Source organism: Acomys russatus, chromosome 9 (assembly GCF_903995435.1).
Source record: "Acomys russatus chromosome 9, mAcoRus1.1, whole genome shotgun sequence".
Taxonomy (NCBI): Eukaryota; Metazoa; Chordata; class Mammalia; order Rodentia; family Muridae; genus Acomys; species Acomys russatus.
In genome coordinates this window covers 33086226-33111902 of record NC_067145.1, presented here as the reverse complement: position 1 = coordinate 33111902, position 25677 = coordinate 33086226, and the positions used below count along the sequence as shown (strand labels likewise).

At 46.5% G+C, this 25677-nt stretch overlaps 1 protein-coding gene across 1 annotated transcript; it reads left to right on the top strand.

Annotated features, from left to right (window-relative positions):
* The first annotated feature begins 788 nt into the window (after positions 1 to 788).
* On the top strand, positions 789 to 25318 carry Cep72 (centrosomal protein 72). The gene is made up of 12 exons (XM_051150889.1): positions 789 to 891; positions 3150 to 3277; positions 4366 to 4558; positions 6205 to 6313; positions 10771 to 10949; positions 12142 to 12363; positions 13294 to 13598; positions 14653 to 14791; positions 16239 to 16435; positions 19368 to 19494; positions 23249 to 23360; positions 24972 to 25318. Exons 1-12 carry the CDS (start codon positions 813 to 815, stop codon positions 25135 to 25137), a joined length of 1956 nt encoding a protein of 651 aa, XP_051006846.1. The 5' UTR covers positions 789 to 812; the 3' UTR covers positions 25138 to 25318.
* The last annotated feature ends 359 nt before the right edge of the window (positions 25319 to 25677 follow it).

Below are 25677 nucleotides of genomic sequence, written 5' to 3'. Positions count from 1 at the left end.
TAGACACATTTCAGGTGGCTCACATTGTAATGTCACCCTTGCTGGTGGTACTTAATAAGCCACGCTAAAGAGAACTTAGTAGTCTTCTTTCCTCAATGTTATTTCCAAAGCCCCTGCTGGCTCTTCCATTACAGAAGAAAAGCTGGACCTGGGTCTCTGTCCCAGACACACCACCCCTTTCCCCAAGGTTCCGCTTGGACTCTGACCTCCCCGCAGGCAAAATAAAATGAAAAACGCCTGTGCTGCGCCCCGAGGTGCGACTTCTCTTAGATGGTAGCCACCAAGGACTTTATTTTGCTTCTGAAAAGCTTGGGTATCTATCTGTTCACTGCCTGGTAGTCTTCTAGAAGTACATATTTCTACTCAGTAGACCTCGGGTTTCATGAAGGGATTTTCAACAAAGAAAACATTGCGAAACTTTTGCACACAGCCTGTCTCTTCATAGGAAAGCCTCTGTGTGAGGGGTTCTGGTGGCAAGCAAGTGGAGCACCCCAGAGACTGAACCCTCGGAGGGAAGGCGGCTGGAGGGTGTAGGAGAAAATGAACGTTAAGTGGGAATAGGCAAAAAATGTCCCCAGGCATTAGCAGCTGCTACCGCAGACCACACTGCACCCAATGCGGCTGTCCTGGGAAGGGTCCAGTGCAGGATGAGGTTGCCATAGAGTAAGTGTAAACGACGTGCCTAAGAGAAAGCTTTAGCCACAAGCCATGCTCCGCCCACCCTCTTGGACCCGCCCCTTGTAGCGTTGGTCTTGCTCAGTCCAGTTCACCATACTGCGCAGGCGCCGCGCGCCAGCGTTCGGTTTGAAACCATGGCGCCGGGCCAGCGGTTGGTTTTGAGCGAGGAGACTGTCCGGGAGCGCAGCGGCCTGGGTTCCCACCGCGACCTGGGTGCGTGTGGGACCGACAACTGGGGTTCATGGTTCCCTGCCTGTCCTGATAGTTTTGCCTCAGTGCGGATGCAGCTGTGCCGCATTCCTGTCTTGGCCCGTGGTATTTCGTTGAGGGTTTCTGTGTTAGTGTTTATGAGGGATGCAGGTCTGGTTTTTACATAGTATGGGCATCAGGGCCTCTCTATGTTTTGTGCAAGAGGTCCTGTAGAATTTGTGCTGATCTTTTAACACTCCCCTGCCCCAACCCTCACCCCGGCGGGCCCCCCAGGCTTTTCCAGTGAAACCATGGATACCTAAACTTTTCCATTGTTGAAGATTTTAGGCTACAAATTCGACTTTCACAATTATAGTGATTTCATCTAGAGTGAATTTTTATAATCTGGGTTTTTTTTTTTTTACCTAAGTTAATTCATTTTTTTCTTGGTTGTCAAACATGTACATAGAACTGTCTATAACATTCTCTTATTAATTTATTAATGCTTGTGGGGTTGTAGGGACATCCTCATTTCCATAAATGATACTGATAATCAGGCTTTGTTTTCAGTCGTGTTGGAGATTTATGCTTATTACTGATCATTTTACTGTTTTTAAGTTTTACTTCTTTTTTTTTTTCTACTTATTTTCTCTGTGCTTGCTGTGCATTTATTTTACTCTTTGGATTCTGGAAATGAAACTTAAAGCTTGCTTTATAATTTAAATATTTTAACCTATAATTTTCTCTTTAAGTATCACTCAGCTGCACACACGTTTGTTAGTGTATTAGTGCTTGCTCTTGTGTTTGTAAAGGTACTGGAGATAGACCCTAGGGTCTTGCATATAGTGAGCAAATGCTCTATCATGGAATTTCACCCCAACCCTTTATAATTTTTCAAGTGTGGTATTAAGCCAAGATGCCCTTGATCTTCATATTTAACCTGCTGGCCTTGGAGTTTTAGTCAGATTCCCACCATGGCTGGCTCTGATTTTCATTGATTTCAATATGCTTTTAAAATATCCCTTTAGATATCTTCTTAGACCTTCTGAGTTATTTGGAAATTATTCACTTTTTTATATTTACTTTAGGAATGGATTTTTTTTTTTTAAATCCTGTGTCTGGAGGTTTTCTTGCTGTTTTTCTGTTGTTAATGTCAGTGCAATTCTATTGTGGTCAGAGAACGTAGTGTGTATGATTTGGTTCTAAATCTGCAGAGGTTGTTTAATGGCCAAGAATCTGGTGTCTATTGGAGAGTGTTGCAAGCACACTTAAAAAGTGTGTTATTGAGTGGAATGCTGGTGAATGTCAAGGCGATTTCCTTGGCTGATAGTGTTCAGTCCGGTCAGAAGGGTTCTCTGTTGAGCGGTTTTGTTGTTTCCTAAGAGGGTGTATCAGGGGATTTTCTCATTTCCTGTATGAAATCTCTGACAAGTGACAGTGAAAAGATTTATTCTAGAAGAGATAAAAGCCAAGGTGAGGCAGGCATAGTAGCTAGGGCATAAGGTGGCTGTGCACATTGCATTTGCAATTTGGAAGCAGACAGCAATGAATACTAGTGCTCAGCCTATTTTCTCTCATTCGTTCATTTATTTATTCATTCATTCGTTGTTTGAAAGACAGGGCCTCTCTGTGTAGCTCTGGCTGTCCAGGAACTTGCTAAGAAGTGGTGGAATTGAGCCTGTAATCGTCAGGAGTCTGAGGCAAGAAGGTCTAGCATGCAAGGCCGTCCTGGGCTGTCTAGATTTCACTCTAAAGCAAACAAGCAAAAAAAATCAAGAACATTAAAAAAAAAAAAAAGACTGTTCAGGGCTGTTGAGATGGGCACAGAATACAGTCGGGTTTTGCAGTGTGAGGAGAGAACATTCTGTTCCCGGTATGACATGGGCAAGTAGACGTTTTTAGCCAATAAGCAGGGTAGGGAAGCAGGGGTCCATAGGTGGAACAGTGCTAAGAGAAAATGAGGGAGCAGAGTCTTGCTGTGCTCCTTGGGATGGTGGGGGACAAGTAATGTGACAAGGGATCAAGGTGAGCACACAGCCAGGGCAGGGGATTCTTGCTGACATGACTTCTGGAATTTTATGCTAACCTTTGATTTGTAAGAAGTACACCGATGGGCCTAGGTTAGAATCTGTAAGCCTAATTATACTTTGATCAAGCCAAATCTGACTGTCAGTATCTGCTGTGTTTCTAAAAATTTCCAAAAGATTCCCTCAAATTCAATTTCTATTATACTGTTTTAACATTTCAAAAAGGAGTAAAACCGTACACTTTTCTATTCTTAGCTGATCTTCGATCTTTGTCTATTCCTGGAACATACCAAGAGAAGATTACTCACCTGGGGAACTCTCTGATGCATTTGACAGCTCTAAAATCCTTAGATCTCTCACGTAACTCCTTGGTTAGTCTTGAGGTGCGTTTAAGGCTACCTGTTAAAATTTACCATTCTTAGTATTAGAGGGATGTATTTTAATGATTAAGAAAATGCAGCATGTTTTGAAATGCTTATAAACTGTGCATTTAGAGTAATTGTATTACATTGTCGCTAATGTTTATCTAGAGCCAAGTGTCTAACCCACCCCGTTACATCTTTAAACTGCTTTAAATACCAAAGTCATAGCTTTCTGAAGGAGATGGATTATCTTTAAAGGGAATGAAACAAGGTCCCAAAGACTAAATTGTGCATGCCCTTCCCTTTTTATCCCTTCATCTGCTTTGTTTCCTCTTTCTGTACTTTGTATCTATTCATGGCCTGGTATTTGGTTTTCTACCCTAAATGGCAGTGTGTGAATTTGAAGCTCATTGCAGGTACCCAGGCATGAGAAAATAAGTCTCCCAAGGTGACACAAGTGGGGAGTTTATAGAAATGCTGCTTATGGCTCAATTCAAAGAGGAGGGCCTTGCCTTGAAATAAACATAGGGTGTCGTTGCCTGGGAACATGGTGACATCGATTTCATTCACTTAGGTACAGGGTCCAGCTTTGGCTAAACCAAGCTGGGTGTGGTGGCCCACGCCTTTAGTCCCAGCACTCAGGGAGCAGAGGTACAGGCAGGTGATCACTGTGAGTTCAAGGCCAACCTGGTCTACAAAGCGAGTTCAGGACAGCCAGGGCTACACAGAGAAACCCTATCTCAAACAACAAAACACAGCTTTGGCTAAACCAAGGGTTGGCTCCTCTCTAAAACCCTAAGAGTTAGCTTCTTAATCTGCGTGTATGCAGAGTAAATGAAGTTGTGTAAATCACATAGCTTGATTCATACTGGGCACTCAAGAGAGAATAGTTGTGCTTAGTACTGCTGGACTCACAGACCTCTCTTCAGACACCCCGTATGATTGCTGCCCCACTTGGAGCATATACTTCACAAATAACATGTAGCATTGTTTTGTTTTGTTTTTTTCTGGTAGTAGTATGTGTTCATTTGAGCATGTTTAAATTGGCTAGCCACCACCAGTGGTTTATTTTTCATGATGAACTAACTGAGCTTCGTTCTTATTAACAGGGCATTCAGTATCTGGTCTCACTGGAGAGTCTCAACCTCTACTACAACTCTATTTCCTCGTTAGCAGAAGTATTTAGGCTCCATTCCCTAACGGAGCTCCAGGATGTGGACTTCCGGCTTAACCCTGTAGTGAAGAAGGAGTCTGACTACCGCCTCTTTGTAGTGCACCTGCTCCCCAAGCTCTGCCAGCTAGGTACGTAGAGGATCTGCTGCCCTCGCACCCTCATGCAGCGAGGACTCCCGGATAGATCATGCTGCTGTTCCCTGCTGGAAACAGAAGCTGTTTTAGGTTTGTTTGGTTTTTTTTCCACTGATGGCCCAAATCCCCCGTTAGCACTGGGGTGTCCTTTTTCCTCCTGGGGTTAGTCTCACTAGCCAGCCAGCCTGCCCAACCTAATCACCAAGTTCTAGCCCCATGAGAGGACTTAGCCCAAAAAACAAAATGGAAAGCACCTGAGAAAAGAGATCACAAGTGTTGAGCCTGGGGGCAGATGGGCTAACTGCCCAAAACACATTGGTTAGTTAAAACATACTTGGAATTTCTGTGTTTAATTTGAAGATAGTCGGAAGGAATAAGCACTTGTGTTCTGTCCTTTCTTTGACTGTTTAAGTAACTTATAAACTGTTGAATTTGGCCTTGTTTTTAGAAGCGCTACAACTGTGGGTAGTCTTGAGACTCTTCAGTTTTAAATCACTGCCTTCCCCTCCTTGCCAGAAAAGTTTAGATTGAGAATCATACCGAGGTTAGATGAAGGAAGAATGTAAGAGGTGGGTTCATACACAGCAAAGGGATATTACTGAAATCAGCTGTTAAAAAAATGCGGTCCAAAGGCCCTGGATCAGCAGATGCCGGAAGAAGAGCTGCTCCATGCTGTGTGGGGCCTGCAGAGGGCCTTAGTGCTGGTTGTAGGTGGGAGCTCAGAAGGCTCTGGATAGGTTGTGGAGAAAGAGCAAAGGGCCAGGGCATGGGGGCGGGGGGCGGGGGGGAGCGGCTACTGCTGGGGAAAGGGGGCTACAGGTGTGAGGGAGTTCTGGTAGAGTAGTCGAGGGATTAGCACTGCTTCTGAGGTGAAAGTATCTCAGCTTAGACATGTTCTCCTACTCCAGAGAAGACACGTGTAATTACGTTATATGACATTGTGGGGTTTTTTTCCTTACGTTTTACTATTTTCTATAATTTTGTGCCGTAGAGTAAATACTGCTTAGAAGATAGCATGGGAACTTAAATAGATGTGCAACATGAATGCTGCAATAAAGGGATGCCAGGAATTCTTGGTCAAGGCCTTCTGAGACCTCGGGTGTCTGTATGGGCCATGTGGGATTTCACCTCTGTCTCTGTTCCAGCACTGGGCTTCTGAGGACTCAACTCACCTTTAAGAGCAAACTTGCATAGTGTCAGTCTTCTTCATTGTGTTGAGGACTCTCCTCTCTGCAGACCCTCTAATGTGCTTATGTGCCAAGACTAATCCAATGGCTGGCATGGATATTTAATAATCATTTAAGAAGCATGTCTTAAATGTTGGTGCACCTCCCATGTGTCCTACTTTTGCAAAGGGCATCAACCTGTCCCAGGAGCAGCTCATGGACTGTGGGCTCTGAGGGCATAGGCTAGCCTCTGGCATTATACTTGTCATTGTGGGGAAGCCAAGTGTAGCCACCAGAGATCATTCCAGAGGGATGCTTCCATTCGCTGTGATGAGCTTGTGTCCACCCCGAGGCACCAAAGCCTTTCTATATTGTGAGCTCCAGCTGGGGAACTAGGCGTGTCCATTCTCATGAAGAACGTGGACATCATCTGCCCCTGTTGGCCTCTACAGTTCTGGGGATTTTTCTTTTTAGATGACCGTCCTGTGAGAGAGAGTGAGCGGAAGGCTTCCCAGCTTCATTTTGCCTCAGAGGATTCACTGGTCTCGAAGGAGAACTTCCCAGCCACTTTGCCAGTTGGAAGGTATAGACTGATGTGGTTGCACTCGGAGATGGATTCAAGCTTGCCTGTTGATGGGACATTCAACCATCAGGCATGAGTGTCTATGTGCCAACTGCCCCTGAGGGACCAGTGTGCAGAGCAGATGGAAGAAGGTCTCAGTTCTGACTGGGGCACAAGCAGATGGTGGTACAGGTCTATCTCTGTCTCTTTAGAAGTTCCTTCGGTACTGCCAGCCTGTTTCAAACAAGAAAGCTGCTGTGTAGACAACCATTATATAGAACATTGCATTTGGGAGCTGTTGGTGCCTCTTATATTAGCTTTTTCTTTAATTTTGCCATTCACATTATGGCTCTAAGAGACAGCATTAGCACACCAGCAGCTGTCTTAGCCAATCTATAATTTATAGAGAAAATGCTTTCTTTCTGTTTTTAAAATTTGTTTTCCTTTCATATATGTGCATTGCTTTCGTCACATTTTTGTTGTTGTGATGAAACACTATGTCCAAGGCAACTTGAGGAAGAAAAGGGTTATTTTAGCTTACACTTCCAAGTGACAGTGCATCACTGAGGGAAGTCAAGGCAGGAACCTAAACAGGGCAGGAACCTAGAGGCAGGAGCTGATGCAGAGGCCATGGAGGAGTGCTGCTTACTGACTTGCTCCCTGTGGCTTGCTCAGCCTGCTTTCTTGTAGAACCCAGGACCACCAACCCAGGGATGGCACCACCCACAGTGGGCTGGGGGCTAGGCCCTCCCCCATCAACTGTTAATAAAGAAAATGTCCTACAGGCTTGCCTACACCCATGATCTTTTGAAGGTATTTTCTTAATTCATGTTTCTTTCTTTTGGATGACTTTAGTTTGTCTCAAGTTGACATACAACTATCTAGCACATACATATTTTTAGGAAACTTCTACAGTACAGATTTTCATATAGCCCCTCAAATGGCCGGTAGTGTTAGTTACCCGCCCTGCCCTCCGTATTCCCTTCCTGACTCTCCATGTATATCACCTTGCCCACTTAATCTTCCCACTCCAGTCTCCTCCCTGTCTTTCCATAGCAATATAGTTCCCTGCCTTGGGATATCCTCTCCTCCCTTCTAATTGCTTAATAGTTACCCAACCTCTGTCAAGTGGATTGTAGCACACATGTGGAGAGCTTAAAAGCTCAGGCTTAGGGTCCACATGCAAGAGAAACCATTCAATATTTGTCTTTTGGGGTTTGGATTACTGCATTCAGAATGATTTTTTTTTTCTAGCACTATCTATTTACCTGCAAATTTCACTTTTTAAAACAGTTGAATAGTATTCCATTGTGTCGATGTACCACATTTTCATTACTCATTTGTCAGTTGATGGACATTTAGGCTATTTTACATAAATTATGGTCTCTCTGTGTGTCAATTATTTGAGAATTAGCCAGGGTAGAAAAATTGAAATAATTGACACACAGAGAGACCGTAATTTATGTAATTAGCTTAGAGCACTAGAGCTGGGCAGATATCAACCCTCCAAGGCCTTTTGCTGTCTCTATAGTGAGAGTCTTAGCACACACCGTATGGTTGAATCGTGCTTTACATTTATTCTGTCAATCTCTGTCCTTTAGTTGGAGAGCTCAGTCCATGTTCATTTATTGTAGTTCTGATTAGGAAGGACCTCTGTTATTGTTCTCTTTTCTGTGCCTTATGCCAGTTTTTATTCCTTAGCACCTGTTACTGCTTTTGTGTTGGAGACTTGATAGATAGATGCATAGATAGAGAGAGAGAGAGATTTTGTGTGTGCGTGTGTGTGTGTGTGTGTGTGTGTGTGTGTGTGTGTGTGTGTGTGTGTTGTTGTTTTCGAGACAGGGTTTCTCTGTATAGCCTTGGCCATCCTGGACTCGCTTTGTAGACCAGGCTGGCCTCAAACTCACAGAGATCCACCTGCCTCTGCCTTCCCAGTGCTGGGATTAAAGGCACAAACCACCACACCTGGCTGGATATATACTTTTAGTGTGCTATTTCAATATTTTAAATTACTTTTCTCTTCTACATTTATGAGCTGTTTTAACAACTCTTTATCAAATGAAACGAAATAACCTAAGTTATTCCTCAGGTGCCACCCACCCACTATTGTGTTTGTGGGTGTGTGGTTGTACATATCTGTGTGTGTACCTGGGTGCATGCATGTATGCAGAAGTGAAAAGTCAATTTCAGCTATCTTCCTTAGTCACTCTCTGCCTTAGCTTTTGAGCCTGGAACTCGTTGACTCTGATAGAGCACTTAACCAGAGAACCAGGGATTCCCCAATCTTTCCTACTTACTTCCTACCCATGCTGAACACAGGTGCGTGCTCCCGTGCCCAGCTGTTACCTGTGTGCATGTGAAGCTGAACTCAGGGCTTTGTGCTTACAGTAAGCACTTCACCGCTGGGCCCATCTCCTGAGGACACTACCATACTCCCTTTTTTCACCTCGTTTTCCTCCACTCCAATTCCTTCCTATCCTATCACTATTGCAACTTTTTCTTCCTATAACTTGGGGTGTGTGTGTGTGTGTGTGTGTGTGTGTGTGTGTGTGTGTGTGTGTGTGTGTGTGTGTTTAGCCCACTGAGTCCACTCAGTGCATCCCTTATGTGTGGGTATAATAAGATCATCTGCTGGACCATGAGTAGCTTCTCAGGGCCATATCCTTGAGGAAAGCTGACATTCTTCTTTTAGCAACTATCAGTTGCCAATAGCGTCTCGGCACAGACGAGCTCCTCTCCTGTCTGCTGAGATGTGGGCAGGCCTCATCTGTTGCAGGTCTTGTACACATAGTCATATCCACTATGAATTCACATGTGGACCAGCACTGTCAGGTCTGACAAATACTGTTTCGCTGCAGATGTCCACTACCTCCAGCTCTTAGATTTTTCCTTTCCTTCTTCCAAGGTGATCCCTAACACTTGTGGTGAGGGTGACATATAGTCCCATTTAGAGATGAACTCTCCACAGCCTCTTATTCTCCTGGTTACCTTCCAAAGTCTGATTCTAAGACACAGCTTCTGAGTCATAGGACGGGGAGAAATCAAACGGATGCTCCCCTGAAAACTGTCCTATGGGTGAGCTTCGACAGTGCTGGGAGGCACTGTACAACACTTCTGAAGGAGAAAAGTAGCCAACAGCCTTACCCAACTGGGTACCCCGTCTTTGATACTAAGGTTTCTCACTACTCTGGAGCTTCTCAAGTGGCTAGTCTGTCTGGCTAGCCCCCAAAATTCACCTATTTCTGCCTCCCCAATTCTGGGATACTAATCTTTTATCAGATATGTAGCTGGTAAAGATCCCCCCCTTCCTGTGGGCTGCCTCTTCAGGAGATTAATAGCTTCCTGTGCAACTCAAAAGCTTTTGAATTTCATGAAGTCCCACTTGTAGGTTGTTAGTTTATTTCCTGGGTGACTGTTGTCCTATTCAGGAAGTCCTTAACGTGAGGCTATGTCCTCAAGTGTACTCAGGACCATGTCAAGTCTAACACTGAGATCTTTGATTCGTTTGGAATTGATTTTTGTGCAGGATCAGAGAAAGGAATCATTTCATTTTTCTATGTGTAGATATCCAGTTACCACGGTACCAGTTAAGGATGCTATCCAGATACTTATTCAGTGCTTCGTGCTTATTGTCAGTATTCTCCATTTAATGAGACCTTGTTCTCGTATCTTCTTCTAGTTCTTTCTCATGGTTTCTTCCAGCCCATTGAGCAAATTTTTTGTCTAGAAAGTCTGAAATGTCTGGACTTTGTCAAGTAGTTTCTGAATTTGATGGGGTTAGGGTTTTGTTTGTTTGTTTGTTTGTTTGTTTTTAGTTTGTGTGTGTGTGTGTGTGTGTGTGTGTGTGTGTGTGTGTGTGTGTGTGTGTACAGTCTGCACCTTCTTTTTTTGTTTGGTAGCGTCTGGACATTTTTGAATAGAAAGTTTGGTAGCATCTCTGGAAGTCAGTTTCTCTACTCAGTTGGATGGATTGTTCTTACTCATTGAAGTTTGGTGGCAATTCTGAACAATTTTTGTGAATTTTCCTCTTGTTATATGTGGCCCCTGAAGTGTGTTTAATTAGCATATTGATTACTGATAGAGCAGAGATTGCCATAGACTTGCCTCCCTCAGCTGTAGATGCTATAAACATCAGGAATGTGCAGTCCTTTACCTTTCTTAATCACATGTCTTTCTTGTGGATGTGCCAGGATAGAAACAAGTTTAATTTTAATGTTAGAGGATTGTAGGAATAGAGGAACATTCTAGAACTTTAATTTTTTATTTTTTAGCTAATTCTAGTGGATTTCTGTTTAGTCTGGGGTAGTAGGCTTGGTGCCATCTCATGACCCTGCTGTTCTAGGTCAGTCTCTCGTCCAGGTTCCTTTGTAATGAGAGCCATCCAGCCAACAATCTCTTTCCAAGAGATGTGTGAGACTCTCATGTAGGGAGGACTATCATGGGCTTGCAGACACTGCAGAGTTTCTCTTCCCTTGCAGACCATACCACTCCAGAAACAGATGTGTTGATACTTCAGCCAAGAAGTGCTTGGTCATGGATGCTGATGACGAGGCTGTCCTGAATCTCATCGCTGAGTGTGAATGGGACCTAAGCAATCCTCCTGGGACCACAAGCTCCAGCCAAAAGGAACAGGAGACTGACCTCTATTATGGTCAAGGTGCGCTGTGCAGCACAGTGAAGGCTCTGTGGTTCAGGCAGCCCTGACTTGAGCATATACGTATGATGCTTATAGTATTGGCTTTGAATACTAATTATTGTACTATGGAATTTCAAAGGGAAAAATCAATGGATCTAAGTTGAGTCTAGTCCTAATTGCAGTGGTTTGAATTTCATTCTTTCTCAAAGCATAGGGAAAAAAATGTCTGATATAAACAAGAAAGCTACATGTCCACAGGGAACAGTCACTGGGCTCTCATGATATGCCAGTGCTCAGGAGCATGAGTAAGCCACTGTACCTACCAGGATCTCAGAACTTCTCAAACTGTGTAAACTTAATGTGCACAACCAAGGCACTCTGCCTTTCACTGGAGACTTACTTAGAAGCTTTAATTTAATGTCTTGTACTCCATGGAGAGTTTCCCAGAGCCACTCCTGCTGCAGCTAGCAGCTCCCAAGCCACAGTCTCCCAATACTGCTGTTCTCAGTCCTCTTAGCCCTAACCTCTCATGGGTATACTTCAAAGCCTGCCCACCCTGTTGTTTAGCAGGCTTCTTTCTTTCTTTCTTTCTTTCGAGGGGGGGGGGCAGGTGTTGAATCATACAAACTAGGTGAATTTTGGATCTGAGACCTTTCTCTCACTCCTTTGATTGATTGCCTTTTTGCTTTCCTAACAATGTCTCAAAGAATAACCAAGCCCAATAGTTTTTTTTTTTTTCTATAATAGAATGTGCTTTATTATGTCTAATATGAGACCTTTTTCCACATCGTACATAGAAGGACTGCCCAGGTTTGTGCACAGGCCACAGTTGGAGTTGATGCTGAGTGGAGTGAGAGCCCTGTATCACTGGTCAAGACCTGTTAGTTCCAGTTATGCTGAGCATCTGTTGAAAAGAGTTATCACGTGACTACTCTGGACATTTGTTGAGGCAGTTGACATGCATGTATTTCCCTCTGTCTTCCACACACTGCCCCTTGCCCCATCTTGGTTACTTGTCACCCTGACCTCTGCTAGTTTTCTCCCTGTAGAACTATCTGGAATTCACTGCAGTGTTGACTGCTATGTTAACTTACTCAGTATTTTTTGTCTTATTTGATTTAAGGAAAGTATATTTTATTAATTTCATATACTCTCACAAATTTACAGTGTAATTTTTAATGAAGTAAGACTTAAAATGTTTTTAATAAAATAGAGTCCAGACATCTGTTGAGCCCTTTGTCCCTCCAACACCAATGTGGGGACTCAGTGAGGCGAGGCTATGAGAAGAAGAAAGCCACCTCCAGAGGCTGCTGTCCAGGTCATTCACCACAGGACCAGCTCTGCGGGGAGCTACCCTCCCAGCATGGCGTGTCGTCGTCATCGTCGGAGGCCTGCCACGTGCATGCGCCGCACTCCCGTGTCACTTCACAGCTAGGTAACCACCCAGTCCTGCCAGGGTTGAGCTGCCTTTCTGTGTGGTCACACATAATCCACAGTGCTTGCTGCAACTCTTTCCTGATGTCTTTATACTTACTATATATGAAGTTCTAAAATATCTTTGGAAAGGTCTTAGCACATCAACATTTATCGTACGCCCATATTTTCAATTGCCAGTTTATAAATTTCTTGGTATTTTCCCACTGTGTTCACATACTCTTACTCTGCCTCTTCTCACATTTCTCCCTATCTCTCTTGAGCCCCGTAGACATGTTTTATTCTAAATATACACTACATTTTTAATGCCAAAGATGAGGGAAATTCAGTGAGTTAATTGAGTGTGCCATGAGCATCTGTAGTGTAAGTATTGAAACATAAATGAACCTGTTACCTTGAGCATTTGTTTCAGTCACATCTGTGAGACCTTCCACAGTATAGTGGTCACGTAATGTGGCTGTTCAGAGTTCAGCCAGGGTCGTGCCTGCGCGATGCTGTCCCTGCTTTCATTGTTGTCCCCTAGAAACGAGCATACCTGTCCTCCCAGGGGGGTTAGTGAGTAAGTACGTAGGACTCCCCATAGCATTTGATTATCCCAGCCCATTTAATCTCTTGGGAACACACGTACATGATGTCGTATAGAGAACTTCATTGACACATCTATTTTCTATGAGCTGATGAAGAGCAAGCACTAACAAAGGCTCGCCTCCAAATCCATGTTTCACCATGTCTGCTCTTTTGTGCCCCTCCCTCCTTCCACCTCCTGCCTCTTCTTCTTGTGTCCTTATGTGTATGTGTGCACATAGATGTGCATGTGTGTGTGCCTGGTGGACACACATTCACATTTGTGCTTTTTAAAATACAATACCAGCCTCCAGATCCCAGAGAATTCAGTCTAACGAGGGCTCTTCTCATTTTCTCTGTATTACAGACTCTGTGGATGTTGAGGACTGTGCTTCATCTTCTCAGAAGTCAAGTTTGTCATCACAGAAAATACTAAATCCTTTGCCTGTCCCTGAAAAGTACAGGAAGCGAAGGATGCCTGGTGGTAGATTCCAGGTGCCTTCAGACCGGGAGTGTCTGAGCTGCCTAGAGAGGGCTGATGGGCCCTCTGGTCTTGAGGACAGTCTAAGCAGACAGGATAGCTTGGAGGGCCACAGTCAGATGACCTTATCTCACTCTGAGGCTTTGGAGGCTGAAGAGCGGACATCTCATGGCACAAGTGACACCAGAATGGTGAGTGGCTGTAGCAGAGCGGTCAGCATCTGGAAACATACCTCATTCCTATTCAGTGTGTCTTAGCACCACAATCGTTTGGTCTCTTGCTTGCCATTTTTTATATTTTCAGTATTAACTGGGACCCCACAGTGAAAGTTGCTTTTAAACAAATTCCTGGATCTCATGCTCCACTGTTGTAGTGCTCTGGTTCTGAGAGGCAATCACAGCCACATAATAGGGATGTTTTTTCCCCCATATTTATATTTGTCTCCAAAGTAGGAATCAGGTTTATGGCAGGCTGAGTCATCAATGACTGTCATGAGGGGCGAATCTTGGAAATACATTTTCTGGTTTCTGAAGGATTCATGCCTGATGAGGGAATTAAGAGTTTTTACACCCTCAAGGACCCAGAGGCTCCAGAACTACGCCATTGTAGCAGCAAGGTGGCCCAGTTGGAGCCTCTGAGACTCAAGGCCTGCCCACCGAGGTAGCAGTAGGCCTACTGCCTCAGAGCTGCTGGAGCAGGGTGGGCATTGGAGATTTTTGAGAGCCTGTTGAGAAGGAAACAGCGAGAGGTCTAGAAAGCAGAGTGGTTTGGCTTAGAAGCTAGAGGGCTTTCAAGGTGGCTGATTGTCTGATTGGCGCTAAGCTGGACCTGAGGCAAAACCAAGCTGGCTATTTGGGTCCCTGTTAAGGTCACTCCTTGGGTTTCTGGACCATGCTAGAGAGAGGCAGGCCTCTGACTACAAGTGTTAGTTCTGTGGGCTGTTCCCATATGTGATGTGACCATGTCCATTTGCAGCCTCTGTTTCTCAGGTTCTGGATTGAGAGAAAGAAGGAAAATGGGAGAGGGTGGTGCTGTGAGGCCTCCTGAGGAGCTGGCTTCACAGCTGGGGGTCTCCAAGGCAGGTGACTCTTGTTCTCAGCTCAGGGTTGTGACCGCCCCCCCTCCCCCGGCTTCTTCCACTGTGGAGACAAGCATTTTAGATCCCGGCATACTGCGTTAGAGACCTAGTTTTTGCAATGAGCTGCCAACTCAAAGCCAATCTTCACCATTGTGTCTTCCTCCTAGCTGTCTCCTAAACTCTGCTTAGCAGGGGTGCCTGAGCGAAAGCCTACTCTGGAAGTGGCACTTCTGGAGGCTCTGCTTGACCTGATAGACAGGTGCTCAAGTGGCAGTGGATCGCTGCATGGCAACGAGGCGTTCCTTGGTGAGTCCTGGCAGCACTAGTAGATGCTGCTCCCCTGCTAGGTTTGGGGCTCAGTGTTCACGCAACCTGGGGTTCCAGCAAAGTGGATAATTGTCCCCAAGCTAGATAACAGACATCCTCTTTGTGGGTATTACATGTCCTCCTACTGTTGCTGCCCCTGACCTTCTTAGTGACTGGACTGCTTTGTGACTATAAGCGACCACTTGCCAGTGCTGCAAAGGCAGTGTCCAATACTGGTCTCCAATTACTCTGTCTTCTGGTGGCTTTTGGAAGGCTGGGAATCTCTTGTCTTCTGATCTTCTGTGTGCATCTGGCTGAGTACAGGGCCCTGGATTCACAGATTTTCAGACATATGAGAAGAACCCACTAGTCTTCCCTAGTGAGGACTCAGGTGTGTTTGTTTCTGCATACTGGAGATTCAGGACGAGAGTGTACTAGGGTTTCTCATGCAGTGTTGTGCTCTGATCCTAGGTAATGGCTACTTTCCAGAAGCCTGGGCTACGTGTTAGTGTCCTTTGGGAACCAGGCCATGGTTCCTGTCTTTTTTTTTTTCATGGTTCCTGTCTTATTAGTCAGGGTTACTGTTGCTATGATAACAACAACAACAAAAACAAAAAACAAAACACCGTGACCAAAGCAACCTGGGAAGGAAAGGGTTTATTGGGCTCACACTTCCACATCACAGCTCATCATTGAAGGAAGTCAGGACAGGAACTCAAGCAGAGCAGGAACTGGAAGCAGAAGCTGACGCAGAGGGCCATGGAGGGTGCTGCTTACTGGCTTGCTCTTCTTGCTCAGCCTGCTTTCTTATGGACCCAGGACCACCAGCCCAGGGATGGCCCCACCCACAATGGGATGGGCCCGCCCTCTTGATCACTAACTAAGAAAATGCCCCACAGGCCTCCCTTCTTATAGGACGTATTCTTAGTTGTGGTTCCCTCCTCTCAGATGACTTTAGCTTGTGTCAGGTTGACTTGAAGTAGCCAACATAATTCCTGACCACTTTTCTCAGGGCTGTGTCCCTTTTAGCTGCTTCTGGATCAGAAACTGTGAGAACTGCAGTACTGGATCCTGGTGGCTATAAATCCAGTCTTTAGTCAGGGCCGGTGTCTTGCTGCAGCAGATGTGGTCCATGGTCGCTGTGATGGTCATGATGCAGTGGCCACGTTGGAGTTTTTAGGCCAAGCCACCTAATACATTCACCGCATCTTCCTGATGTGCCTGCCTGGCATGTGCAGCCTTGCCTTGAGGGTTGCCTTTTTTGTAAATTAAAAGCTAAATTCATTATTCTCATGGAGAAGCCAAGCAAGGTGATTTCAAAGTGCCAGTGTCTCTGTTTCCCTCTGTGCTCCACTTTCACGTCATGTGTCTTCTGTGTGTTGAGCTGTTGTTGTTTGTACTCCATCCTATAGTATGATATGGTAATGGCATTTCCTTTTGCTCCTAGCTCAGGCCAGGCGTGTTTTGTCATCTCTTCAAGAGTTCACAGCAGCTCAGGACAGTTCAGCACTTGAAAAGGAAGGGCTTAGTTACCTGTCTCTTGAAAATAAGTCTCTGCAAAGCCGCCTTGCTGAGCAGCAGCAACAGTATACTACTACAGTGAACAAGGTGACCACGGAGCTCACCAACACAAGGAGGGAGCTGGTGAGTGCTCTTTGCTGTTTCTGTTTGTCCAGGGGGCAAGGGAAAGACAGGTCTGGCTGCGCGGGTTGAGGGCAGCCCCACAACCACTGCTGAGCTTCCTCTTGCCACTCCAGGACGAAGCAGTTTCCCCTTATGAGTGGCTGTGGCCTTCAGAGCTCCATCTGACTGACACCCAGGCCCCAGAAAATGGTGAACCTATGATGGTATTGCTGCTAATTGCCAAAGTTCTGCCTGGTGCTCTCTCCTCAGAGATGAGGGAAGAAGGCATGAACCATGCTCTCTCTGTGCCTGGCCTAGGCTTCTTTGTCCTGATGCATTAGGTTCCAACTAGCCGGGTCATCTGTGGTCTTTTCCTCTGTTCTGCACCAACCAGGCAACATTTGATGGTTGTGTTTGAGTCTAGGGGATTCCCTAACAGCAGTTAGTACCCAGAGAGAACTGTACAAACCCGCACCTGGCATCTAAGCTGATCCTTGTGTGGTTTGTGCTCATTCCCTTTAAGTTTATGCTAATGGTTACATCAAAGGCGGAAGGATTGCCTGTAGAGCCACCTATCAGTGCACCCACCGGAGCACGTGCTAACCTTCTGCTTAGCTCTGTGGCTTTGTAGTACATAAGCCCCAAAGTGAGAGACCTGGGCCAACAAGCTGTGGCCAGCTCCTGCAGGAGACTGAGATTAACTGAGCACAAATCAGCTGCCAAGACTCAGCGTTTATCTGAAAGCCTAACAGGTCAGGATCTCTTCCAGGCTCCCTCCCAGAAGGTCTTGATGCCACATGGGCTTCTGTGAGGGCTGCGGGGGTCTTCAGTATACCAAGAAGGGGATGCCAGTCTGTCTCCTCTGCCAATGTATATATTGATCCACATCTGGCAAGGTGAACAGTTAAGGACCATGTGTACTCAGGGTCAGTGGGTCCCTGTAGCAGCTGCCTGGATTGCCGCCTGGACTTGTCACTTCATTTGTAAAATAGATGAACACAGCACAGGATTCCTGGGTGAAACTTTTAAGTTGCCTGACAAAAATCTTCATTTTGGGAAGATCTACATAAGAGATGACACTCGAAACCCATTGTAGAGAAAACAATGAACTGACACAGGTGGTCTCTTGCAGTGAAAACGCTGGCTGTCCTGCATGTGCACAGAGCTCTTGCATCTGGAGAGGGCCAGAGCCCGGTATGCCTGGACTGCAGTGCTCTGCAGAGTATTGTCTATGTGGGACTGTTGGCCCCATGGGACATAGTATAGTCTCTTACAAGAAAGCAACCAGGGGCTGGAGAGATGGCTCAGAGGTTAAGAGCATACTGGCTGCTCTTCCAAAGGTCCTGAGTTCAATTCCCAGCAACCACATGGTGGCTCACAACCATCCAGAATGAGATCTGGTAGCCTCTTCTGGCCTGTAGAAGTTACATGCAGGTAGAACACTGTGTACATAATAAATAAATAAATCTTGAATGAAAGAAAGAAAGCAACGAGTAGCACCTGTTAAGGCAGACTCAGTGAGTATTAGTGAGCCCTGCTGAGTCTGGAACAGTGGCACCCCGATAGATAGGGCCCAGCAGTTAGTATCATCTGCTGCAGTATGGAAGTGATGCACAAAAGTATCTGTGCTGAAGGGCAACCTTAAGTGTCCAGGCAGGAACGGGCTAAAGTTCCCTGTCTGACTGAGTGTGCTGCGCTGTGCTCCTGGTTATCCAGTCTTGGAGAAGAAAGAACATCCAGCAACTGGATCAGAAGTTCATATGGTGATAACTACCTCCTGGGACAGCTGTGGAAGCACATGTAATGGACCAGTAAGAGCCACCTTCCGAAAGGACTGTTGTCAAGCTCTGATGAGCTCCGTAGGATAGGGGCATTAGCCTGCATGGAGCTTCCTGTGGCATCTAGAATTATGTCCTGCCCACTCTGTGTTCAGTGCCCTGCTGCCTGTGCCCGTCACAGCCTGGCGGGCACACACGTGTGTAAGAGTTGGCTGTACATAATAACTCAGCAGCGCCCCGTGAGCTAGGCTTGGTGGGGACACCAGCTCCCACTCCTCTCCCAGCCAGACACTCTCTACAGCACAGACCTTTATGGGTTTGCCTGCAGGTACCTGAGTTGTAGGCAGGTGAGTACAGGTCTGTGGGACCCCTGACTTTATAGGCAGCTTGCATTGACTCAAGGATGCTAATAACCCTGAGTAGTGTAAAGGCCCTGGGGATCTGCTCTGACAGTGGGATCCTCATGGAGAGAGGACTCACCAACTACCAGCCATTGCTCCTCTAGTATTGTACCTGAATTCCTATGGCGCGTACCCTGCCTCCTCCCCCCTCTCCTTGTGTCCTTCTCCTTCCAATGCGGCAGCCTAGGGCAGCCTGCTGGTGGGGCAGCCTAGGGCAGCCTGCTGGTGGGCCAGGCTAGGGCAGCCTGCTGGTGGGCCAGGCTAGGGCAGCCTGCTGCTGGGTCAGCCTAGGGCAGCCTGCTGGTGGGTCAGCCTAGGGCAGCCTGCTGGTGGGTCAGCCTAGGGCAGCCTGCTGGTGGGTCAGCCTAGGGCAGCCTGCTGGTGGACCAGGCTGGGCCAGCCTGCTGGTGGGTCAGCCTAGGGCAGCCTGCTGGTGGACCAGGCTAGGGCAGCCTGCTGGTGGGCCAGGCTAGGGCAGCCTGCTGGTGAGTCAGCCTAGGGCAGCCTGCTGGTGGGTCAGCCTAGGGCAGCCTGCTGGTGAGTCAGCCTAGGGCAGCCTGCTGGTGGGCCAGCCTAGGGCAGCCTGCTGGTGGGTCAGCCTAGGGCAGCCTGCTGGTTGGAAAATAGGCTTTACTGTGTGATTTTTTGTTTTGTGTTGTGATTCAGATTATACTATGAAAAGGGAAGCAAGTCTGTGGTGATTGTGAGTTTTATCCATTCCTTAAACATTTTGACTGAACTTGACTTGTCTACATTTGTTTTCTGTGCCTCTAGGACACAGTGAGACAGCATTTGGACAAATCGTTGGAAGAGAATAGCAACTTAAAATCTCTTCTGTACAGTGTGAAGAAAGAAGTAAAAAATGCAGACACATCAACCGCTATAACTTTGCAGATCACTGGTAAGAGCACAGTTTATTTGGTGACTCTACTTGGTAAAAATTTGAGTGCTCGTGAGTGCATTGCATTGACGTTATTCTAAGTCGCCTTATGCTGAGAGTTGGGCTCAGTAAATACTGTCTGAGTGGGTCTGGAGGCACAATCCAGCTGTTAATGGCGGCCAGCAGCAGCTAGTCTAGGATGGTATGTGGAGGTAGCTTCTGTTTGGCTCCTTCCACAGCCATCTGGATCTTGGCTCTTCTGCTTGCTGAGAAAGCAGGTGTCTTCACAGCTGTTTGTTATCACTGTTTCTTTCAGGTCCAGATAATTTTCATGTCCTTCTGCACTTTTGGGGGCGTTTTGTTTTTCCATTTTAAGAAGAGTCAGGTTCAGATGCCTAAGGTGGTCAGTCATGTTTGCTGCAGGACAGCAGACTGCAGAGTACACGTTGCTCTTGTTTCAAGAGAAATGTGAAAGAGCCAGGAGCCATCTGCCTCCTGCCTGGTCGTTTGTACCACAGCCTTTGCCACATGGAGCAGCACAGCTGAGGAGTGCCACCCAGGCCTGACTCGTGGGCTAGTGTCCCCTCACATCTCTTGCTGCTCGCTATCACTGGGGCGTTTGGTTGAACGAGAAGAGTTCCTCATACTCTTTTTCTTTTTTTTTTAAATTAAAGGGGTTTTGTTTAGGGAGCATCATTCCTCAGCTATCAGCCCATTGTATTTATTTCTTTTCTTTTTGAGGTTATAATATAATTATATCATTGTCCCCTTCCCTTTCCTCCCTCCAGAGCCTCCTATATACCACTCTTTCAAACTTATGGCCTCTTTTTTCACTAATTACTGTTACATACAGAGTGTGTGTGTGTGTGTGTGTGTGTGTGTGTGTGTGTGTGTGTGTGTGTCCCTAAATACAACCTTCCTTAGTTGGCTGTGGTTCTTTGTATAGGGTTGAGGTTTTGTGGTCCTTCCCCCATCTACTTAGGCATGTCTCTTGTTAGCTCATGTTTAGGCAGTCATGTTGACAAGACTTTGCGGGTGTAGCTTCTGACATTACCAGGCGACAACAGTCTCACAGCAAGTCCTCTGATCCTCTGACTCTTAGCAATCTTTCCCATCCCTACCTCATACAATGTTTCCTGAAATTTTAGTGTGGTGAGTTGTTTTATAGATGTATCAATTGGGGCTGGGCTCCATAACTTTGCATTTTGATTGGTTGTTGTTTTCTGTAATGGTCCCCTCTGTTGCAAAGAGAGGTTTCGTTGATGAGGGGTGAGGCCCACACTTAGCTGTGGCTGTGAGGACAGGTATCTAAAGTGCAGTTGGGGATCATCCTCCTAAGATTCATGACTTCTCCAGTCCTAGGTAGTTGGCTCAGTTTCCCTCTTATTGAGGGAGTCTTGGGCCCATATTGAGAGTTTGTCTTAGGTTGTCATTGCTGTGAAGAGACACTTTGCCCATGGCAACTCTTGATGAAGGAAAACATTTCACTGGGGCTGCCTTACAGTTTCAGAGGTTTAGTCCATTATCGTCAGGGCAGAAAGCATGGTGTCATACGGGCAGACATGGTGCTGGAGAAGGAGCTGAGAGTTCTGCTTCCTAATCCGCAGGCAGCAGAAGGATACTGGGTGCCATACTGGACTATAGCTTGAGCATAGGAGACCACAAGGCCTGCCTGCACAGGGACACACTTCCTCCTCCAACAAAGCCACACCTACTCCCAACAAAGCCACACCTCCTAATCATGCCATTCCCTAGGGCTCTATGTTCAACCCTCCACAGAGCTGTGGTTACCACTAAGGTATGCATGCCTCTGTGCCCTCAGGACTAATCACGCCACACTGGTCCTTTCTGTGAGACGCTACTTGTATTGTCTTGGCTTTTTTCTTTCTAGCCATCACTTCTAGTGTAATGCTCTTTATTGCTAATGTAACATGAATTTTCTGACACTCGGTAATTCTGTCTCAGGTTGTGTCACTTTCTGCTTGTCTTTACTCATTTTGAAATGGTGTGTGTGGGTTGGATCTATTCAGTGGATCTGGCTCTCAGAAGCTAGGATTCCTTGCACTTCTGTTGTAGCTGCAGGACTTTTCTGTCACTCATTTACATGGCACTTGTCCTCCAGATAGGTCACAGCACCTTTTCTGAATATATGGATCAAAAATACAGCTGCTTCCTTTGGAGATTTCTTGGCTTTCCCCCTGTTGTTATGCTTTGTTCAGTCCTTTCCTACAGCAGTTCTTTTCCCCAGTGAAGACCCCGTTCTAAGAGGGACGGGGCTGGCCAGCTCCTTAGACTACAGAAACACCTGGTCTATCCTTACTAAGAAGAAACCTTCATTCAGTCTACCACAGTCCTGTCATTGGCCCATGAAAATGGGTCCTCTGGGGTCTCTTCCACATTATATCAGTCAGGTGCCCCACTAATGACAAATTGTCCCCACAGATGCAGACATCATGCCTGCCACACCACTGGGGCTTGACCTAGTCTCTTGGGTGAGGGAGTTGAGACTCCTGTGGGGCTTTGGTTTTCCTCTAGCTTCTCTTGATGTTTTGTTAGTGTGAGGTTCCTGGGAGGCACTGAGACCAGGCTGCCGTCACTATCTTCCCACAATCCCTTTCACCTATGCTCTTAGGGAGGCTGTGTCTTGTCTCAAGTCATCAAAGATATTTGTGCAGTGCTAATTGGTGAGAAGGACCTTATGCTGGTGTCGTTGTCATCTTTTGCCATGCTTTCCTTTCTGGCTTTTTTTCTCTTTCTCTCTCTCAAGATAGGGTTTCTCTGTGTAGCCTTGGCTGTCCTGGACTCACTTTGTAGACCAGGCTGGCCTCGAACCCACAGAGATCTGCCTGCCTCTGGCTCCTTGAGTACCTTTCTTGATGCTACTGATACTATAGAGTTTCACAGCTGTGCATCTACATATGGATTTTTTTATCCTTTGTTCAGATGTAGGGAGCCAATAAGTGGGGCATCTCTTTTCTCTTTGAGTTGGAAACTCAGAAATAAGTAAGAATCACATAGATTGAAAGGGAATACCAGCTCCGGCTCTGGTAGGAAGGAATCAGTGGGTGCGTCAGGAATGTGGCCACTACAGACTTCCTGGTGCTTCTCCTTAAGCCTCAAGCCTCCTGGTGGATGCAGGTTGCCTCTTGAAGAAGGAGGAGACTGTAGGCAGTCTGGGAGGAGTTTTCTGCTGGCATCAGGGATTTTAGCCCCCACAGAGGGAGATAGATGTCACCTCAATACTCTTCACCCCATCTTTGAGCATCCGATTTATTTTTTAAAGATTCATTTCTTTATTTTATGTATATGAGTGCTCTGTTTTCATACATACCAGAAGAGGGTATCAGATCTTATTACAGATGGCTGTGAGCAGCCATGTGATTGCTGGGATCTAAACTCAGGACCTCTGGGAGAGCAGCCAGTGCTGCTAACTGCTGAGCCGTCTCTCCAGCCCAACTAGCTGATATTCTTTTTGTGCCTTTTATTTAAACCATAATGGGGCTGGCTCAGTGGTTAAGAACACTGGCTGCTCTTCCAGAGGTCCTGAGTTCAGTTCTTGGCAGCCTCATGGTGGCTCACAACCATCTATCTGTACTGGCATCTGATACCCTCTTTTGGCGTGCAAGTGAGCATGCAGATAGAGCACTCACATATAAAATATATAAATCTTAAAAACAACAACAACAACAACAACAACAAAAAAACCCCACCAGAATGGGCAAAATGTGTGCATGAGCATCACTACACAGAGCTGCTTCCTGTTTTCCTCCCTCAGGGCTTCAGGCAAGCATGAAGCAGCTCTCTGGGGAAGTTGTGGAGCTGAAGCAGCACCTGGAGCACTACGACAAGATTCAGGAGCTCACACAGATGCTACAAGAGAGCCACAGGTGGGTCACAGGGGGAGGCTGAGGCACAGGGGGTGTGGGGGGCACCAAGGAACAGCTGCCAGTATCTCTCAGAAGTTGAGGACCTCCGTGCACAGCCCTGTTGACTTAGACATCGGCGAACATTCCCTCGGTGAAAAGCGAGATGTGATGGGGACTACAAAGAGTGTACTCTGTAGTGTAGCCTGGGAAGCGCGCAGCCCGAGGTATGGACCCTGAGGTGTGTATGAACCAGGAGGCATGGACTAGGAAACCTGACGGGTAAGTGCATGTTAGAGATGCAGAGGTATGTTCTGCTCCCTGGGCCCCGGTTCCTGTAGCATGCACTTCCCCCTTCACTGCAGTCAGTGGTCATTCACTTAGAAACATAGAAGTTCTGTTTCTACCTCTCGCTATATGGGTAGTGAAAGGGAGACTAGGAATGCTGAGATGGGCAAAGCAGACCCTCATCCTGTTGGGATGGAGACAAATGTCCCAGTGAGAACAGGTCATCAGAACAGCCCTTGTTCCTGGAGCCTCCAGTGAGGAGGGGAGGCCTGTAGTCATTGTTACTACTCTAGCCCTGGCCCCCCTTCTCCCTTGTAGCCCCTCTTTTCATTGTTTCTTTACTAGGTGACCCCATCCCTTCATGTAGGGTCAGACTAAGCCAAGCTCTCCCTTTAAGCCTTTACAGGCCTGAGTTCCAACAGTTAGAGGGAAAGGCTTTTGGCAGAGAAGGCTGGGATGAGACTCAGCGGGAAGGAATGGAAGGAAGGAATCTGAGCCACTAACTTAGGGGCCAAGGCAGTGGCAGGCAAAGCAATGCACTCCTGGAATCCAGCAGCCATCTGGGCAGCATCCAGTGACATTGCTGGTTGTGCTCTCAGCATCCTGGCCCAGAGATGGACAGAGCAGGGTGTAGAAGTCTGAAGACAGTGGCATCAGGCATTTGCTCACTCATGTGCAAGCTGCTATTCTTCAGCAGCCATTTCTGTGATTTAAACAAGCAGAGCCAGCACCTACTTGGTAGATTACTCAATGGGGTGACCATCTTCAAAAGCGGCAGAGGCCACTGTTGGCTTCATCTAAACTTGTGATGCTGTTCACTATGGCCACCTTGGAGAACAGGGCAGGACTGAGAAACTGCGCAAAAGGTCCTAGCACTCTGAATCCAGCTCTGCACTGTACTGTTGCCACAGCACAGTTAACCAAGTAGGACTGGGAATTAAACATTGCAGTATTGGGTCTTTCTGGAGGCAGAATGTGGGTTTACTAGCCATAAAGGCTATCATTGTCTCGTCACAGAACTGTGGTATGTCGGAAAGACATCACCATTCGCTCCTGTAGCTTATTCCCAAGGTCACCTCACAGTGACCAACAGTGCCTGTAGGGGAGTTGCTCAAGCTAAGGAATCTGGCTGTGTCCTGTGTGTGGTACAGAAAGGTCATATACAGGGTAATGGGACCATGAACAAGTGATGGCCGTGGCACTGCTGCAGTTAGGAGCAGCTGGCGGGAGCACGGGCAAGCCATGCCCTCATGCTGGTGGACGTCCAGCCCGGCTGTGGCAGTGGGGACACAGCAGCAGGCTGGGCACTGGCAGGGCCTCGGCAGTTCCTCTCCTTTCATCCTCCAGTTCCCTGGTCAGCACCAATGAGCATCTCCTGCAGGAGCTGAGCCGTACACGGGCACAGCACAGAGCCGAGGTGGAGCAGATGCGCTGGAGCTTCCAGGAGTTCAAGAAGACTGCCGCCCTGTTCCCACGCCACGGCTCCCGTCTTAGTGGCCGCCAGTCCTGCTAGCTGCTACTGAGCTGTGCTGTCCGTCAGCTAGAGCCCCAGAGTTGCACCTGGGTATGCCTCTATCTGAATACCCTGGTGAGGCTGTAATTACCTTAGGATCCTCAAATTGTATTCACAAGCTCAGTTTGCTTATGCGCCCTGAGTTGACGCAGTCGACCCTGGCTGGGGCCTCGTCATTTTGAGCCGCTTTGCCATTAAACATCCTGTTGTAAAGTATCTGCAGTATTTTTTCTTCCCAATGTGAAAAAAGTTTTGTATAGTTAAAGTGTTTTCATGTGGCAAGCCGTTCTTAAGTAGCTAATATATTGTTATGCTTTTAAAAAGTTAACTTTTTAGGTGGCTCTATAATATAACCAACTTTCTCATTGAATTCTTTTATAGAACAAGTTACATATAGTAAGTACGCAGAAAGAAATAAGTTCCAAGTTGTAATAAAAATAACACATAGATGTGAGAAACATTTTAAGAATTTACATGATGTTAACATGTCATAATAATAATAAATAAATAAATCGCCCTACTTCTTGCCTCATCCTTTTG

Bases quoted from the DNA above. Each gene is read 5' to 3' on its own strand.
- Cep72 (XM_051150889.1), top strand. From the start codon at position 813: ATGGCGCCGGGCCAGCGGTTGGTTTTGAGCGAGGAGACTGTCCGGGAG. The intron at 12,364-13,293 runs GTAACCACCCAG...TCTGTATTACAG, and splicing joins CCGTGTCACTTCACAGCTAG to ACTCTGTGGATGTTGAGGAC. The intron at 14,792-16,238 runs GTGAGTCCTGGC...TTTTGCTCCTAG, and splicing joins TGGCAACGAGGCGTTCCTTG to CTCAGGCCAGGCGTGTTTTG.